Raw genomic sequence first — 20,809 nt, forward strand, 5'->3', positions numbered from 1 at the left:
AGTTAAAAATTTGATTTTACCAGTCGAAAATTGAAAATCAAAAATGTTCCTCTTCGGGGCTTGAAAAGTTCGTTCGCCCGAAATTTTCCTAATCTCATGACGTCATGTGACGTCATGTTAGGAACACGATTTGCTCTCGCTGTTTCTTCCGAATATATATACACATACTAACACTACGACAAGTGTACATAAATACACACAAACAAATCGATAACAAGTCAGCGCGAAATGAAAATCTAAATTTCCCGTGGAATGGCAGAATTAGAACCAAATGCGGTAACCGAAGTCAAAGTGATAGTGGTTCTTCACCAAGCAGTAAAATTGGGCTAGAATTAGGAAGCCCTTTCTCATAATCGAAGCAGAGAGTGAAAGCGATGATCATGCCTATATTGAACCGAACGTTGGGGTGGACCTGAGGCATAGAACCGTATCAGTTAAAAAAGCCGAAATGGAAGCTCCACAACATATCGAAGAAAAAAACCGTGCGGAGCTATTGCAAGGAACATACAACTTGGTAAGCATTTTGTAACGAAGAAAATATTTTAAAAATCCAGTCCATTCTGTTCATGTGTCGTTGGAACTTGCGGTACTGCCTAAACCGTGTTGTGCGTTGTGTTACGGTGAATTACAACCATAGAATCATTACAACCCATATGTACAATGTGTTGGCTATGTAATGTACAGTACTACCCCGGTGCTGCTAATGAGAGTACAGCATACATGTACATTATGCTGCGTTGTACTACTACTAGTAGGGTTGGTTAAATACTGAAAGTTTTGCTTGGGGATGTAAACGACATTATGCAGCCATGTTAGGTAGGCATATGCATGGACGGACATGTCCCCCAATATTTTAGGTGTGGGGATATAGTATCTAACATCCCCCCAATATTTGCTGATATAGTGTTTTTTGGTGGCTATAAATAGAAACTAATGCATGAGATTATTTATCCAAATCATATTTGGCGGTGGCTAAAACTTCATCCAACACACGCTTCATGAGGTAAATGACACTTCGTGATCGTTTCTTTGACCTGTGACCGTATAGCAAGTTGTCACTCATGATTATTATCATAATGTCTGTACATCTCTTGAATATGAGTGAAGTACGTACAATCATATATATGATCCACATCGATATGGGTACACTGGGTTTCCATTTGGCCTGTTTCCTACAAGATTTCTAACCGCATGCACGTTACCAAGGGGGGGGGGGCACATTTTTTGTATATTTTTATGGTATCGCTAGAAATTTCAAAAGAGAAAATAGATGCAACTTACAAGACCTGGGAAGTGCCATTTCCAGCAGTCTGGGAGGAATTTTCGGCCAAAAATTCTTCTCGCCAGCTTGTGGTGGCGCTACGCTTAGATAGTTTGCGTAAAAGATACGCCCTCCCTTGGCAAATTCCTCGCCACGCGCCTGACTAACCGAGTCCCAATTTCTTACTAAATATCACAAAAAAGCGTCACAGACTTTCACCGAGAGTAGTTTTTACTTTTTTTTTCGAAATGAATTAGCTAGACGGATCGCATCCGTAATCAAATTTGGTTTGCCGTTAACAAAAGGAAAATAGGGCTGTAGCAACCAGTAACCATATATATATATATATATATATATATATATATATATATATATATATATATATATATATATATATATATATATATATATATATATATATATATATATATATATATATATATATATATATATATATATATATATATATATATATATATATATATATATATATATTTACATGGGTGCAGATCCTGATGGGGACAGCGGGAAGCGTCCCCACCAACTTTTTCAGTGGCAGGGACATAATATACCGTGTCCCCACCAATTTGTCTTGACCAAACGCTGCATTTCAAGTTCTACTGTATGGCGCAGTTCGATCCAGCATTTTGCAAATGACATGCAGCAGTTTTCTTGTTATTATATTTATCCACAGTTGTTAAATATAGGAAGGAAATCGCACTTGCGGCAGTCTATAATTGTTTTCTGGGAGAAAACCCCAGACCCATCATATACAAAAGTCTATTTGGATTATTGGTCCGCCTATTTTTTTTTTTGCTGACGTCCATGTAATTCTCCAAACTAAATTTCTAAGCCATGAGATCTAAACACTTAAGGAGGTTTGGGAGCATCATTGGGTCTAGGAAGTGTTATTTCCGGCGACCTGGGAGGTATATTTGCCAAAAAAGTTCTTGTGTGTATATATATATATATATATATATATATATATATATATATATATATATATATATATATATATATATATACAAAACATCACGAAGCGCGCGAACCATTTGGGGGATGAAAGTTGCTACAATCCTGCACCCAAGCAAATGCCCCCCCCAATATTTGAAACAAATCGCCGCCCCTGGGCATATGTTTATATTGTTTGAAACTAAAGAACGTTTCATGGAACATGGAAGGTGTAAATTCCCAACAAATGTAACCATAACTGTACAATGTATCACTGTTTGTTATTTTGGACATTTTGGACCAACATTGATACATTTGAACGTTCTTAATAAAAAATTCAGGCAGTACAGATACATAGCCTACCGTCAACAGGTTCAATTGTGCTGAGGGTTCTTAGCAAGACACGTCAGAGTTGTGCTACCATCATGTGCAGTCCAAAGGATCAGAAGTGAGTTTCCAGCCAATGGTCAGTTCACTGGATTCAAGTTGCCAGGAGAAAACTCAATTGTATAGGAAGCCTTGGTTGAGAAATTCCCTCCAGAAACACGTTTTCTATTCTACGGTTTTGTTGGATTCTGTCAGGATTCCCTCAGTGTTGATATATTGAAATTCAAGACTTTTAATTGAGGATAACATTGTTATTTTCCCAGACCCACCATCAACAATGAAGAGCAAAGACATGTTTTAAAGCATTTGGACACATGTATTGGCTTGAACGTGATGCCATATAATATGTGCATAAGTGAAAATGGATTGACCTTTTTAGGAGTTTTTATCTCCCAGACCTGTTTGCTTCGTACCTTTAATCTGGAAGCCAAAATATCCATATCTCCAATGATATTTGACAGAAAGTCATAATAAAGACCAATGGAGGCAGCAGAACTCTTGAATGTTTAGACTTTGTTTCTTCAGCACGTGGTTTGTTTTGCAATCTATCTTCAGAATGGTCTCCGATTGTTTTAATGCGTGTGATGCTGTGTTTCAAGTTGCGTGTCAGTGTTTTATATACGTGTCATCATGCGTGGGTAACATTGTTGCGTGTGAGTTGCGTCGTTAAGTGCTTCTTGGTTTAAATTACCCTTTATTTTATTTGCTTCTGATTTATTTCAAATAATTTGTCACAAAAACGATTGATAGCGACATGCATCTGTTTTGTAGGCTTAAAGCCAACAATTGCAGGTAAGTTGTTTCTCCTTAAACCTACTTTGATGTCACCAGTTACACCAGTGAATTTTAAGAATGATGTTGTCTATGGAAGTACCGTTTTATTTTGATGTCTTATGATACAATGATTGTTTAAATTTTGGTTTAGTCCCAAGCTTGTACAGATTGTCCAGAATGACTGTCTAGAACTGATGTTTAATACACTTTGTTCAATGATTTAAGAACTACATTGTGTGAATTTTTGGCTCTGTGTCTGTTTCAAATACATCGCTGTGAGATTTAAACACCCTTTGGAATATAACACTTTTAACTACTTATTTTGACCCATCCCCATCCCCATCACCCCAACAAAACAAATTTGTGGTTGGGTAATAAGGGACACACGGGGTGATATTCTGGTAGAAAAGGCAACGATAATAAAAGAAATCTGACCAACGTTTGGGAGCAGGAGCAAGAACATGTCTGTACATTTCTGTTGTTTTAAGTTCTTTTCTGTTTATCACAATCTAATTCAAATGCTACCATCAACTAAGTGCATTTTACCGATTATGTTGTCACTATTATGTATTTTATATTTACTGGTAAAGTAATACAGAGGGCAGTTTAGCTCAAAGAAGCTGACCAGAATGCATTGTGAGCAATAGCTGTAAGAAAGGGGAACAATATCTTACCTGCCATAGACCGGTCTGTAGATTCAGGCGAAAAGAATAACCAGGTTCAAAGATCCATACTGATGAATAAAATGAACGAAATTGATGAAAATGCAAGTGCCATATAAATCTCTCTTCATTTTTTCATTTCATTTTTTTTTTTTTTTTTTGGAGGAGGGGAGTGCTGGAATGAAATCAACGTTATATTCACCGGATTTATGTTGGCCCTCGATGATACCCTCATATCAGCTGAGAAATCAAACTAGTTGATTCCTTAAGTTTGATCGTATTAGTTTACTATTATATCATCTCAGTAATATATCTGATCAGTTTACAACCCTTATATCTCAGTAAGATTACCGATCAGTTTACTATCATTATCATCTCGGTTTTATACCTGATCAGTTTACAACCAATATCCTCTTAGTTATATAACCAATCAGGTTAGAATTGTTGTCATCTCATTAGCATAACTGATCAGTTGTACACTTATCCCACATAACACATGTGGAACAACTCAAATAGGAGTGAATATTGAACTAAATTAAGAAAACAAATCATGATAGACGAGTATTCGATGCTCAGATCAAGAATAATCATCCATTAGACGATGAACTGATGAGAGAAAACTCAACATCAGTGACGTCATCACAGTTCATGAAAGCCAATAATTTAAATGTTGATGATAGAAAAAATAGTATTGAATTTACGGAGCTACAAGCCTAGACAAATCATCGTCATAATCACGTGATCACATTTCCAATATCCAGAGAGTATGTCAGTTGTGTAAACTAAGGTTAATATTTCTTGTTTTCAGTCACTTTCTTAGGTATGTTTGTTTTCAACTGTATTAAGACTACATCAATCTCTCTACTAGTACCTTATATGGAGGAGGAAGGTATGTATTATCTAACATCGTGTTATTATGACTTGACATGCGCAATTGTAACATTGAACAATAACGCTGTCCAAATTTCTGTGAAGTTTGAAGAAACATACATTAAAATCTGTTATCAACAGAATTATAAATGGAGACAAACAACACTGACGTGCAAACACATATTAATGTTAATGTTTTTTTTTAATTAATGTAAAATTAACTACAACACGAACTAAACAGAAAAATCAGCAGCAATTGTATAACAATTACAATAAGTGTTGAATTGAAATAGAACAGACCATTGTAACGTCCCTTTGTTTCTTTTTGTTTACTTCTTCTGTTTACTGAATTTGTATGCTAGTCTAGGCTATCATAGCCGATCTTACACAGATATCATAATTACAGTGCGAACTCTGTTAATAACCGGCCGTTTTACCGGTCCAGAACTACCCACCTGCTATAATTAAAAGCAGGTCACTAGTTTCACGGTTATGATTCAGTAACAATTCTGGTGACGATATGACAAATGCTCATATCCACTTAACACAAGAAACACGTATCTAGTTTGAATAACCACGATACTTCTTTTTCACCATAGACTACCATAGCCTGCAGCATAGGTGCATCCATGGCAGTTTACTTGATCCAAGCGAAGGATGGATACTTTCTCTTGAGCATCATATTTATTTAATGAGTAAAAACATTGAACATTCAATAAAAAAAACATAATTGATATTTTTTGGAATTTACTCGTTGACCGATGACGAAGACTAATTGAATTGTATCTACTCTGAATTGCTCTCTTAACTACTACTTGCAATGTCAATGGTTACTCTAAGAAACACAGTAAGCTGCCTTACTCAAACATATTGAATCTTTTTATGACATTTTAGCATCTCAGCGAAATTCAAAGAAAATTTTAAGTTCAATCTGCAACAGATACTACGCGTTATAGGGAGTAAAGTATGCATCGTTACCTCATCAAGTATATAAAACCGATGTGAAACTGTATCGAATCGATAAACAATATGTATATTGATAGTGTAACGTCACTTCCCTGTCTGGTGGGGCAATCTTTAATGATGGGGTTGGCGAAAGAGAATCTCAACAAAAGGATGACAATGGAGAAGATGCTAAAGTGCTCGTGGCACAGTGGTATCGTTTATTCAGACTTCCGTCTCCTTACTAGGTTCATTAAATGTTCTTACACTTATTCTTGATCACGCTGAACGTAACTGTTAACGCAATTCCTCAACGCGGCGTCTAAACGCAGCGTAGAACACGGCTCTAAACGCAACGCCCAACGAAACATCCAACGCGGCGCCACACGCAGCGTATAACGCAACGTACAACGTGGCACCCAACGTAGCGCAGAACGTAACGTACAACGCGGCGCTAAACGCAACGCCAAACGCAACGGCCAACGCGGCGCCACTCGCAGCGTATAACGCAACGTATAACGCGGCGATAAACGGAATGCCAAACGCAGCGTCTAAATATGAAAACAAATTCAAAGCTACAGATTTAACTTAACGGTGTCTGCAATGCCGTTAATCGATGTAAATATACTAAGAACCAATCGATGGACTAAATGGCAGTAATGTATCTTTCTCATAGCTAACCTAGGCTATTCACTAATGTTCCTACTTACGGACTAACTGAAATATATCCAATCACATCAGAACACTGATCTCTACTAAAGTAAACACATTGCCACCCAGTTCAGAGCGCTCCTAAGTATCGTAGAATGACAACAGTCGGTCAATAACGTTACTCCTAAATAACTGGGCGTAATCTCCCTCAGTGCAATAGCGCAGTTTGCTAACAATTTATACAACTCACAAATGTAGTCAATAATATTCTGAGCGCTTACAATATCTATGAACAGTTATACACGGTGCCGTGGTATTAGAAACCTACCTACTTGGATACTAGTAAATGATATGATAACGTACCATACGTAGACGTTTAGAGAGATTTTGTCAAAGAGTCCCACGCTGCACGTACCATCAGTTCCTTTTATATTAGCCTGAACAATGTCTTACCGCGCACGAGAATGTTCTACTTTAAAGTACACCGCCTCAGAGTTGCGGTCACCAGTCTTCCGGGGACCGAAAGGCCACAACTGCTTACGTCATAGTAACCAACTTAGGAGGATAACGGGGATTTTCCCGGCAAAGAATTATAACATTACTTAAACAGTTAATACAGCTTAAAGAATAGCTTTCAAAGTTTCAATACTAAACAAGTTCGGTTACAAGAGCTTGAAAATGTAACTAATACTTATCAGATCCAAAATAAACCTTTTTTATGCATTTCGCTTTGCAGATTTACAGACCAAAAAAGAAGTAAATTAGATATTTTTCTTTGATTGTTTAATTTTATCAAAGGGTGCGATGCGAAATCCCAGAAGCTGCAGAATTTTGAGAAATAGTTGTCAGGAAGAAGCTTAACCTCAACTTTATACAGAACGTTTCTCAGAGCCCGGAAGCGGGTCGAGGGTTTAACGCCCAGTGAAAAAGCAGCATTTCTAATATTTCTTGTTCTCTTATAGAGAGTCCAACCACAACAACTACGTGTACATATATAGAGGAATTAAATTTCTCTGGAAAATATTTGAAGCACTGGCTGGTTCCAAGAGGGGAAGCGCCTCGGAGACCAAATGTTATAAATAAAGTATATTTCTCTAGAATGTATTCCAAGCAGGCTAGTGGGGATCCGTTGGACTTACGCTGCAGCGTTTTACAGATATATTGAAGTACTTGTGAAGCACTGAAATCTATTTATGAGAAGTACTCAATTTTCAGCGGATTGAAGTGCAAGGCCCTGGTGATGGGGTGGGGCCAAGCATCAGGAATCTGCTGCATTTTATTTACCTAATATTATCCAAATTTGTGGAAATACAGACGTAAGGGAGTAACAGACAAACCGATTCTGTTTTCCTTTCTTCGTTTATGTATTATAACTCTTACTTTTTAAGTGTACGACCATGATAAATTTATCTTCAATTTGTCAACCGACTTGGCATCAATTTAAGACCGAGCTGTGTGACACCCATACCACTGTTTGTATACCTATGGGGTCGCGTTCTCGAATGATAATAGTTAATTTATATTTTCCTGTTTCCAAGTACAGCATTAGTGTAAGCAAAGAACTCTTTCAGTATCATATTAGTCTCACTAGACGTTCACTCTTAACTTTACGACACACCATTGCATACGTCCGTGCTCCTCTATAAGTGTACAAATAAATAAAATATTGTTTTAAATTAACATATAATTCTAATTTCTTACCCTCATATCATTACCCACTTTTATTTATACTAATATTTTGTATTTTTTATGTATGGATTTTAGTTTTCAGAGAAACAAAAACTTCTTTTTACGAGGTTGCAAAAAAAGTAAGTTACACTTTGTGGTGTTATTCTGTAATTCAGATTGAAAGAGTGGCTTTAAGCGGAGGTGTGTATTTGCTTAAATGTGTGTGTTGGTTGGGAAGAGGGGGAGGGTTTTTTAGACTCCGATGGGCACAACATTACTTTAAAATCTTACACAATAATTGTCGCAGTGTAATTAAGTTGCCCAAAGTGTATACCACTATTTTTCGGAAAAAGATTTAAAGCATCAGTTGATTTGATTGCTATTCTCAACTGAATATATTTTAAGGCAGTGATCTCGAAAGAGCGACATGTAAGGAATATGACTTACCTCTTAATTCAACCAAGCTTAGCAATATTAAGTGTTGTTACATTTCTATTATTCGATTTGTCGTTTTCTATCACAAGACTCTGTTTTCGGTGTCTCCTTCATTTAAAATGGCAATCACGTGTTGCTGATCCATAACTCTCTCGTATGTGAATCAACAACACTCTACATGTCAAAAGAAATTTACAAGTTGGCTGGTTGGTAAAGATTTTAAATAAATGTAAGAAATTTTAAATGTGTCCATTATGACGTCATTGTGACAATACCTTTCACGTTTCTTGACTTCAAGGATGATGGAATGGATCCAATCGGAATAGTGTCTTGCAGATCGTAGTAACCAAACCTATGGAGATAAGTAGAGTAATCATCATGTAAGATGTAGAAGACGTAGAGGTATGCCCTCCTAGTCAGGTTTATTGTTTACCAAATCAATGAAGATAAACAAAGTAAACAACAAATAACAATGAAATATATCTGATTGATCATTCTGATCCGAATTAATAATAATCACACGTCTTGTGTTTCTACGATCCCACGAAAACTAAATTAGAATGGATCATAGAAGTGAAGTAGGGAGAACGACGTCATGCGACATACACTGAAGCCACCCATTCTACTGATGGCACTTTGCTTGTACGGCAAGAAAGTACCGGCGCGTAATACAAACACTACGCCTTGGACATAACTAAAGGGATACAGTTGACATAAATCACTTGAAATGTTAGAGTTCACTGGTAAAATATAAATCTAGAAATAATGACTTATAGCTAAATTATTCTTTCTTAATCTCAAAATAGTTTTTATTTAAGATGCTATAAATTACATTTTTCGATTAAATGGGGTGTGGGGGGGGGGGATGACAAACCTAATGACGTATACTATAATGGAGGGCGGTAGGGGGTCAAGGACATAACAATATTCTTTACTGGGCTTAACAACTGATCCTCCCGGGTGATTTCAGTAAAAAGTTAAACACATAATGTTGAAATTACATGAACAAGGCAGATGTACCAAGATTCTTTATTATTTAACTATTTTTTCAGTATTACCCTTCAATAATGTTATCACATTGCACGCATTGTTTTTTGTCATTGATCTAAATCAAATTGTACAAACTTATAACATTTTTATGGAGTTGATAAGAATTTTCTTAACCATTACACAATCGAATCTTCCTATTCAACGATGTTCTCAATGAAGAACTCCATGTGTCCCATATATCAGACTTCCTTCATACCAAGGCATTGCTACAACTTCCTGTTTATATTTTATTAAGAACTACGCCAACGTGATCTTCGTTGATTCGCAAAAGAACTGTTTCATCAGGGAGTTGTTATGGTTTCATGGAAGCACAAACACTGAGGGGCAGTGGAGCATGTGACTTTGATTTTACGCAAGAAACCACAAACCTCTGACATTATGTTAAACATCTCAAAATGAATACTCTGTGCGTTCACCTTACAAATTAAAATATTTGAATGTTTTCAACAAAAAAATCTTTTTACCGGTACTTTTGAAGTGCATGTTTTATCATTCTTATTATTTTTCATAGCAATGTTTTAGACATGAATGCACTTGTTACAAAAACAAAACAACTAGAGAGCACGTTTAATTACAAAGTTGGGAACTGGTTATTTCCAATAAAAAACTGAGGCGACTTTCCAGGGTTATCAGGATAGTGACAAAGCATGTACCCATTAACACCCCACCCAACCCCAGCTACCCCTCTTTCACGGCTCCGTCGCCCCTGACACGGTAAATGGACGGTATCATCGCGAACATTTACAGTGAGGTCTACACTATAAGTGTCTTTATACTGGTGACTTAACCTACCAGTAAATACACCAAAAATACATGGATTGTGGTTTGACATGTGGGGATTTTACAACAATCGTTTTACCTCCTTTTCAGCAATCCGATATATTTTGGTAATATCGTTTAAAATTGTATTATTTTCTGGCAAAAACCATTAAAGATCGACAACACACAGAGCTGGCATGGGGCCGATATGAATTAAGCGGGCTGGTGGTAGGGGTAGAGGGAGTGTGTGAAATTTTTAACATTTGTGGTAGCATACTTTATTATTCATTATGATTGTTATGATTGCTAAGAGTTGGGTTAAATACATACATTTGACTAAAGGGGCAATTCGTTATAATATCACCCTCTCCTTACAATATGGCGACTCATCAAGCTAAGCTGTTTTTCAGTCTGTCTCATCTTACCCAAATACCGAGACCGTAATACTAAAATTAGTATGTATTCTGTGAAAAGAATATTTGATAGCTCTGCTTATATGTTGATCACTTCAAAATCTAAGAGAAGGATACTGTGCATGTACAAACATATTGTCTGTAAGATTCCTTACTACAGCAAGTTGAGCTTGGCGAGCATCAAATGGAATTAACTGGATGAACTGGTAACATATATATTGCACAATATCCAATTAATAATATCAGGTGTCGCTCAGTATCATCCTACACTATACCTGCATTGTACAGCTCTATGTAAAACACCACTCTGGCCAATTTAAAGAAAATATATAGGTTACGTACCTAGTATCTAATTAGCATAATAAACGTGTATTTACCGAACTGTTGCAATTTTGTTTGAATGTAAAAGATTTTTCCTTAAAATCGTTTGTTTTCTGTATCTATTCATTGAGTGGCTGAAAGATGCGCTTTAAAATATTTCATTAATATAAAGTTAGGGCCATAGCAGATTCATTAACTCAATGTACACATGTAGGCCATATAATAGAAATATTGAAGAACTGTAAATAATTTATATTTTATTGAACAAACGGTTCTTGCGTCAATCTGTCCGCTGCTACAGCATTGACACTTATTAACTTAAGGTTATTTTATTCATAAAAGGGGTCTCCCTGTTTAGACCCCTCCCAACGGACGCGAGCCATATTTGGACCCCCCCCCCCCTTTCAAAGAATACAATGCAAGAAAGGGTAAACACTTTATGGTGCTGGGAAAATGCATATCAATGTAAGCTTAAAAAAAGTTCTCTGACTATTAAGACGAAAGACGAGGCTTCCCCCTCACACTAAGAGGCTGGTCACGTGACTGGTTGAAATATCAATTAAGTCAACTCTAAATAATGTCAAATGTTTTATACAGTGACGGCGTAAGTATCAAACTTGAGAGAAACAACCAATATTGGTAAGAAGTATATAACATAAGCGTTTGGAATTCGTTTCAATCTTTGTAACAATATCGAGAGAGAACACTGGACATTTAACGAAGAGTACTATTTTAGCATATTTTGTGTGAAGAATGGAAAGGTACAGTATGGCCTTTCATCAGGTTCAGCTGTCATGGTTTTATTTCAATTGGACCTATTGGATCATTATGCTCCTCTTTCCCACTCTTTTATTCAATTTATCTCACAAAAATTACATTGTTTTGTATTAATTAATGCGCAACATTTAGACCTAAACTGGCGGCGATAACAACAAAGCTAATTGCATCATGTTGATTCCGGGAACTACATTTAATATCGCAGATTTTATTGGATGCTATTAAGCTTTCATTTTTAGAGTTTTCTATTAAGCTCGCACGATGTTGTATACTCTATTATTATTGTTTAGCTCATATGACATAAAACAATATGTTATTTGGAGGATTCCCCCGATGGATGGTTCGTAGTCACTACTGTGCAACTACTGACCTACTTAACGTATGTTTCCATGGTGACTTTGACACGCTCACTGACAATACTTGAGGGTACAATAGGCACGTGGCTCGCGTTTACCAATTTCTATTCATTGATTTTAACTGATTCGAGTCATCTATTATTATGCTAATGAGATATTTATCCAGGTGTGGCATTCTTACTATTGAATTGCTTCAGAACATAAATTGTTGAATCAATCGTCTGTATAATGTAAGCGCTGCATATATTTGTACAGTAGAAGTAGAATAGGCCTACTGTGTGTACTAAAACGGTGATGATGTTATCGGGTAGAAACATAGAATGGATTTGATGGGCTCTCTGAAAACATACAAATTAATCTCTCTGGAGGGAGGGCGAAGGGAGGGGTAGTGGCGGGAGCAGGTATAGGGTGTCTGAAGGGTGGAGGTGGTGACTTAACTTACTGAAGAGCATACTGAACACGGGGATTGGGATAAAGCATTGATAGTCTAGATTAGAACACTAGAAAGTGAATAATCATAGATTTGAACTACATTTTTTTTTTGATAATCCGACCAAGCTATACTGCCAACGTATATTACTTTTCATTGATACATTTTCCGTGGTTACAGTTACACCTGGAATGGCATTGAGAATATGACATGCTGAATAATTTTCATTTATATGGTATTTTATTTATGGTATTACTGAATATTTTTTCCTTGTTTCTTTGGAGTGTCGGGTGAGGCGGGATTGGGTGACTGAAATATTTCTTTCATTATTTTTAGTAACACGTCATACACTGTGGATCATATCAACTGATAACATTAACGTGAATGTGTAAGGATGGAAATGGGAAACTTTTTATGAGGTTGGTCTGAGGAACTGATGAAGGCGAGAGGAGTAGCGATATATTAAACTGAATATATTCGTTGTGTGACCAATTTGACTCATGAATCTTGTCTGAGAAAAATAAATAAATTAATGTATTAGTAAGGTTTACGTCTTTGTTTATAAAACTACAATATATTCTTAATAGGCCTGTGTAAAGGAAACAATGGACATGAAGAAACAAAGAAAACACAGGTAATTGATAATGGAGCTGGAGATAATAACAACAAACCACTCGGTAACAGGAACGAAGAGGGTGATGATAGGGTTAGGGTGGGAAGAGGGTAAAATATATTGAAAAGGGAAACTGTGAAGAGGAAAGATCACGGTTATAGCTGAAGGGGGTAGGTAGGGTAACAATTGATTGGTAAATAGGAGGTGTCAGGGTGTGATGAGTGAAACTGGTGTTGGATGGGTTATACGTGAGGGGTTGGGATTGGGGTTGATGGATTCAATTACACTAAATTTTAAAGGGCAAAGCAGGGACGTCCTGATCAAATCATTTATTGTTTAAAATTATGAAAAGAATAATGAAAATTAATATAAATTGAGCTTATTTCTTGTCAAATTGTATTTCAAACTATGAAGAAGAAATTGATGTAGTTTTAAATGCATTAAATCTTAAGCTCTGCAACTTATGAGATACATATTTGCCTTTAATAATTTTAGGTAGTAACAGATACAATTTAACTTTATAATTAACTCCATTACAATTATTTTTGATAAATTTTATTTATTAACTTATTTTGAATAACTATTTTTTAATCTGCGACAACTAAAACTTTTTTATTGGTTGCTTGTTTGGTATAAATTTCAGGTTTAGCAGAGAGTAGAGTATTATAATCTGATCACATGGGATTTTACGTATAGATTCATAGGTTTTTGCTATTTTATTGCCATCATTTTACTTCTTTTACATTTATAACGATTTTCAATCTCTTTCGTTGAAAAACAAAATCTTAAATAGATTGAACATAATTCAAAAACAAATATTTTGGAGGTTTCAGCTTGAAAAGTCACATTTATTACTTATAAACTCAAAAACCCTAGTTTTAAAACTCATTCGAATTATTTAATTTAAACGACCTTGTCTATATATCTCTTATTTTATCCTAATAAACATTCCTGTCATTCTAAAACCTATTTCTTAGTTAAATTTTAACAAAAAACTAAACAAAGAACATTTTAAACAACCCCTACTCACCCTCAACCCCTCTCTTACCAACACTCTCTTAAAATATTCCCTATTAATCCATTATATATTTTATTATTTATTATAACATCCTAAATAATTCCTTTCGCGATGACCTACTTATTCAAATAAATCCAACTAAACTAATTAAATCCAATCATGGACATTAAAATACAGCAGACTTTACATTCTCTTTAGTTCGTTTAATATTGATAACTTTTATTAATTAAATTAATTCCCTGTTTAACTGTTATAATGATTCTAACATCTACACCGGAATACTTACGTCAGCTCCTTCAAGCTTGTACACTGTGAGGAGTAAGACAAGATGGCCGCCAACTCTTCATTAGTTAGTGTCCTGTTGTTACCCATCCCCAGCTTCTGGAGAGAACTCAGGATAGAGAGAGAGAGACCAGACTGAAGGATAAGGTTCAGACCAGACTCATCAACTCTAGGAGAGCAGCCTCCTAGCCACACATAGGAGATAGGAATCTAGAATGAAAGAATAGAGTTACTGATAATAGAGTAGATAGAGATAAATAGATTGGATTTGGTTAGGATTAGAATAATTATTATGATATTATAAATAATAAAAATAACGAAATAAAAATAAAGGCAAGTAAAGCTATAAACTATATATACATTTTGGTTGTGTTTATTTGTAGAAAGGAATTTAGTTAATGAAACGAAATAAAGGATTGATATTAAGGGGAGAAAAATATTAACAGAAATAATTAGATTAGATTAGAGGAAAATAAAGTGGTAATGTAGGATTAAAGGGTTAGTTTTATTGTTTAACAATTAAATGATGAATTAAAGGTTTATAGCAAGTAACGTTTAATCAAATAAGAATGTGAGGCTACTTATTTTAATGTATGAGTTAATAGGAAACAAATCTCAAAGACTGGTTGAGTATTTTATAAAAAAATGGGTAATCCAGAATTGATATTATTCTATCTCTTGAAGAAAAATATTGATCAAATTTATTTGTGTTTTAACTTAGAACTTTCAGGTGGAAGATGTAATTTAATGTAAATCTTAGTCACTAATGTAATAGGAATCATGAAAAGGAAACTTCCATTTTAACTTATACCAAGTTTTTATAAAGTTTAAGGAGACTTGGAAGAAATATATTTAAATCAATAGGTTGTCTCTTATAATTAAAATGCAATTTATAGAAGCAGATGTAGATCAAATTCTAGTTTTAAGAGAGAAGGTTGATGAGACTTAAACTCAAATTTTAATATATAAATTATTTAATTATTGATCCAAATCCTACTATTCTGCTTGATTTATAATTATTCCAATTAATACGATTTGTTTAAAAGATGATGTCTACCTGTGTTTAGTTATCAAATTCATTCCTAAGTTACGGTTTAAGTGTGACATAACTTCTAGTGGATTTTTTTTTTTTAAATGTAACATTTTTCTTTCTTTGCGCTTGTAGATATTCCTTAATTGGGTAACGCTTATGATCTTAACTTTCTAAACTTTATCACTTCTTACAATTAAATAGTTCCATCCGCTATTTACAGTTTTTTTTACAAATAATATTGTTATCTAGTGGATTTTTTTCGAAATGTAACATTTTTCTTTCTTTGTGCTTGTAGATATTCCTAAAATGGGTAACGCTTACACTGGCGGATCCAGGGCCTTTGTTTGGGAGGGGCCAAAGTGGCATTAGAGTGATATGGGGGAGGGGTCTAAGGGGAGGGGGTGCCCCCTTTCCTTTGGAAAATTTTCTATTGCTGAATGCCCTCAGATGCAATTTGGTGCGACAAAAGTGTACAATGGTGATGTTAATTTACTTCTAAAAAAATGTTTCCCAGGTGTAATTTTCTAAAATATTTATAAAACAAAGTTGGGATCATCTTTCTCAAGAAATTTTATTTCTCATAGGTTATAAATTTCTTACAACCAGCCTGTAACTGCAAAATGGTGTTAAAACTGTAAATCCTCATGCTCATACATTTACATAGCTCCCAACTCTTGAGAAGGCAAATGCTGGTCCATGCCACGAATCGCCGTCCTGGGGGGGGGGTATACACCCCCTCCCCTTTTGAATTTTTTTGGAATCCTGGTGATGCCTACATGTAAAATGGTGGCACTTAGAAAGGCTTTTGTCACCCAAAATTTTCTGAGAAATATGCATTTTTTGTGTGTAACATCAATAAATTGAATAGTAGGTGATAATTCATTCTTTCCCGTGGCATGAAAATGTTCGCTGCTCGCCCCAATGAAAAGAAATATAGGCTAATTTGAGGTTCAAATGATGCTGTAAAGGAGGTTTTATACTCTATTATGCTAAATGCTATAGAAATGATGGTTGCTAAGTCAAAATTTGATGCAAATTTTTTATGAATACTTGACAATTACAATGCGGTTTTTTCGGACGCTTGTGCGGGTCAGCGGGTTTGGGTGTTAGGGGCGGATCCAAGGGGGGGGGGCATGGCCCCCCCCCCCTCGGATCCGCCAGTGAACGCTTATGATCTTAACTTTCTGTTATCATTTCTTCCATTTAAATAGTACCATCCGCTTTTTTATACTTTATTTTACAAATAATATTGTTATCTAGAAACACTTCATATACTTGAGGGTTTAATTATACTTATTAATTATAACTTTTAAGTTTAATCGGGTTGATTTGATCTTCATTGTAATATCTTCTGTTACTATGGAGTTCAGAGGGTGTCAACAGTTAGCGGACAAATATCGATTGACAAACACGAGAGATAAATCAGTTAATTAAAAGTTTAATGAGAGGATGGCGCCTTTTAAAACTAACGTTAGAACTACGGCTCTGGCGAACGTTGCAACAGCGTAAAAGAAGTGGCGCACTTTAAATAAAAAAAAAATGTTTTAAATATCATGTGGCCATAAGTCTGTTGGCTTGGAAATGACTACGGTTTTTCGAAATTAAGTGGGCAAAATTAAGACAAAACCAGCGGTGAGTGGAACACCACGACCTAGTTGCTGCTGGCAAGACATGGACAAAGGATTTCTTTTTAATAACTATTTATTGCATTTTATTATTATTAAACTTAAATTTGAAAACTGTTTTTAGAGGCTCAAAGCTCTAGGCACTATACAATATTTAACAAACCTATCTTTCGCATTAAGTGTAAGGTATATTGGCAGGATTTAGGTCATTCAACTAATAATCAATTATTTAATAAAATTATTTCAGTCAGCCTGCTTGGTAAAAAGCTGCTGGTTTCTCACACAATTGACTCAAATTTCCGACCTGGTAGATTTATAAGTTAGGTGATTACAATAACAATTGTGGAATGTTATATATTGACTTGTATTAATGCCTATGGCTATGTTATGTACGATTAAACTCGAGTTGAACAATTTTCTGTGATTTAAGATTTTTGAAGGGATAACAAAGTTTCTACAGTTTGTCTATGGATACTTTTTCTTAGCTAGAATGAAGTAATTGTTTTCGAAGTAAAGGATCATCATCTCACCTAGAATGTTAATCGCTGGTTTTATTCTTCGCTTAATTTAAGTTTCCTTAAGAAAACTCAGTGTCTCGATTGTATTTTATTCAATTCCTTTATAGTTGCTTTAACTTGGACTTTTCTGATAATCAGTCAGAATGCTAAACATGTCCTCTCGCTAAAAGTAGTAATTCTAGCTTTTCGTGGGTGATGTTTGAGATTTGTAACATAGCCTTATAACTTTATTACTAGTCTAGCCTATAACCTACCTAAGTTTGGCCTGGCCTTCGTACACATCCTAGCCTATGCCTCTATACCATACCGTCAAATTATCTCACTGATCAATAGTTACTGTTTTAGCTATTAACAGCGGTTCCTCTCCATTAAATAATCCATCTTAATTAGCACTCAACAAGTCAATGGTAACACACAACTCCCACGAATTTACTACGTAGGCCTACTCTGCAACCTCACTAATATAACACTTAACCATTCATTGTCAGTGATATGTACTAGATTTGAACAGGTATTCAATAACATGAGTCACCGATATTCATATACAGGTGTTTCGTAGCTTTTCGCGGGCGATGTTTAAGATTCATAACAGACATGTTGGCGCCAATAGGAGTAAATGTACGTAACGTTATACATGCCCGGTGGAAACAGACAGTTTAAAAACTGATGTTAATTGGATATTTAGTAAGCAAGAGGTCGATGAAGTAAATAGTACAACACAACCTCTATCAAGTCAATGAAGATATCATTGTAGCCCCACCCCCTTTTTCTCCCTTTTTACTTAGTACTATCCTCATCAAGAAAAGTTTAATTTTTGAGATAAAATATAGTTGAAATTTATATCAGAAAGAAATTTTGATTTCGAGAAATGCAATGGCAATTTCGAGAGAAACGTACAAGTTTTAGATAAAACGCTAATATAATAGTCGACATTTGATCTAAAAACTTTCTAGTAAAAAGGCGAAAGTTTAAAACAGAAAGAATTCGACATTATACATGAAGGGAATTAAAGAAGACGGGTTGAAATAAATCGAAGATATTTTTAGATAAAGTAGTTTAATGTTGAGAATCTCGGTAAAATTACAGATGGCAATTTTAAGACAAACTTGATTTTCAAGAAAAGAAAAGGATATGAAAATTTTCCAGTGTTCTATGTGGGTCACATTAATGACAAAATATGTATTGTTTGCTTAATTGGGATGCCTATCCCGACCCCCTACCCAACTATCCCTTCCTACGCCAATCAAGTGATTTGTCACATGTCTACATAGATATGGGGAAGGTGTATCTGATTAAGTGCATGTTCATCCACTGAAGGGCTGTAAGTTTGCCTCTCCAATCCTGTAAACGGATCGACTCTCCTGTATGGTTTAGTATCCCGATGAATTTATGAAGGGGAATGAACCTTTAGTTCAAGGGGGGGGGGGGGTGGGGCAGATCCCAAATGACTTAGGTAGTTCCTACACTATTATGTAAAGGACAGAGTGAAAAGAAGAATTTAAAAACGGAAGAGGTGTGGTCGTTGGCTTGTTGAAGGCAAATCTGCAGTAGCCCCGTTCCCTGAATTCTTTTCGAAAATTGCTGTTAACTGGTGAACTCCGAGGCATAATTAGACTACCAATTTAGGTCTAAAATTTGGCTCCATGCACCATGCAGTTTTGCCTATATAAACATTGTTTTTGTGTAAAGTCGTAAGGGAGGGGTGTTCACCCGTATAGCAGTGGCCTTCTTCTTAGCTGAATATAACATTGCCCCCCCCCCCTTCTTTTCTATCCAAGTGTATAAGTTGGACATTTTCTGATTTATGTTGAAATACCAAAATACTTAAATCTCGTCATTTCAAAATACTATCAAGATAGATTTCGCTAGTCTAGCCTACGCGTTGTTCCTTGGAACTTACACTCGCCTCTTATCTTTGCTTTACTGGAAAGACACGACCATCATATTTGTTTTCATTACTTGCATATTGCGTTTTCATTATTTATTTTGTGTTGGATCCCTTTTTATATAATAAAATTATGTTGTGAATTGTCAAGAGGCCGTCTAAATTGTCATTTGGTGAGTTGCAGTGTAATAACTTATTTAAGTATTTGTTATCTTTTCCAAAAAACCTATACGACCCATAACACGTAGCCCTAAACACTTTCAAGCTGCTGTACAGGATTCTATTAACGCATCATTACGAGAAAATTGTCAAGGTGCAAATGATGAATTTACATTTTGCAGCATATCGATTAAGTCCTCACTTTTAGATCTAACGAATTTGCCTTTAATTTGCATTTACAATTTTGTTGTAAATTGCTATTTATCTAGAAAAGAGGGGAATTTCCCTCGTGGCCAATGGAAACGACTTGAACAAGTCTCATTTTCAAAATCTAAACAAACAACGACACAGTGTAAAGCAGCGTTTCAAGAACGGTTGTTACTGTATGGTTGTACTTCCCTGTTTGTTTGGTGTGATTCCTCGAAGCAACAGTACTGGCTTACTAAATGTGAAGATATTGCAATACATTCCAGATGGTGAACACACTGAAAGAGAAAGACCTAGAATATTGCAATTGTCAAAGAAGAAATCCCACGTATGTCTTGTGTTCCTTTCAAGTTTCATATTGTTAGGCTATTTACTGTACCTACAACTTTTGTAGAAGGACAGGGACATCATAACGTTGAAGTTATGGCTTAGGTCTTCTCTAGTCATATAAGAAAAGTACAGCCTAACTTATGCCTAGTAGTCCAATGGTTTTAGTTACAATATTCAATACTAGCGCAATGCCAGCATAAAGCGTGACCTAGGCTCAGCACAATGTAGGAATTGCTGAAATATGGTGATCAATGCTAGTCTGTTACAGTGTTAGTTGCTTTACGTTGAAGCCTGGGAGGTTTTCCTCCCTCAGAATACTGATCATATTCATATTATTTATTGAAGTAGTGTTCTACACTTGCGAGATCATCCAACTGTAAAGGTTTTAGTTAAATTTATTCATAAACACCTACTCTTAAAGTACTCTTGAGT

General features: G+C 35.4%; 4 protein-coding genes across 4 annotated transcripts in view; 1 reads left to right on the top strand and 3 right to left on the bottom strand.

Moving 5' to 3' along the window:
- LOC139985127 (uncharacterized) overlaps positions 1-20,809 on the bottom strand; it is a 163,500-nt gene that overhangs the window by 26,222 nt on the left and 116,469 nt on the right. The gene's annotated exons all lie outside the window — the stretch shown is intronic.
- The window catches only part of LOC139985122 (NLR family CARD domain-containing protein 4-like), a 346,343-nt gene that overhangs the window by 9,280 nt on the left and 316,254 nt on the right, over positions 1-20,809 (bottom strand). The gene's annotated exons all lie outside the window — the stretch shown is intronic.
- Positions 14,621-20,809, bottom strand: part of LOC139984443 (uncharacterized) — a 64,327-nt gene continuing 58,138 nt past the window's right edge. Inside the window, exon 4 of the mRNA XM_071998356.1 lies at positions 14,621-14,830. Within this exon, the coding sequence (XP_071854457.1) occupies positions 14,621-14,830 (210 nt within the window). The remainder of the gene's footprint in view (positions 14,831-20,809) is intronic.
- LOC139985150 (uncharacterized) overlaps positions 19,357-20,809 on the top strand; it is a 48,909-nt gene continuing 47,456 nt past the window's right edge. The window contains exon 1 of the mRNA XM_071999419.1: positions 19,357-20,375. The gene's annotated coding sequence lies outside the window, so the exon portion shown is untranslated. The remainder of the gene's footprint in view (positions 20,376-20,809) is intronic.

Source organism: Apostichopus japonicus, chromosome 17 (genome assembly GCF_037975245.1).
Source record: "Apostichopus japonicus isolate 1M-3 chromosome 17, ASM3797524v1, whole genome shotgun sequence".
Classification (NCBI taxonomy): domain Eukaryota; kingdom Metazoa; phylum Echinodermata; class Holothuroidea; order Aspidochirotida; family Stichopodidae; genus Apostichopus; species Apostichopus japonicus.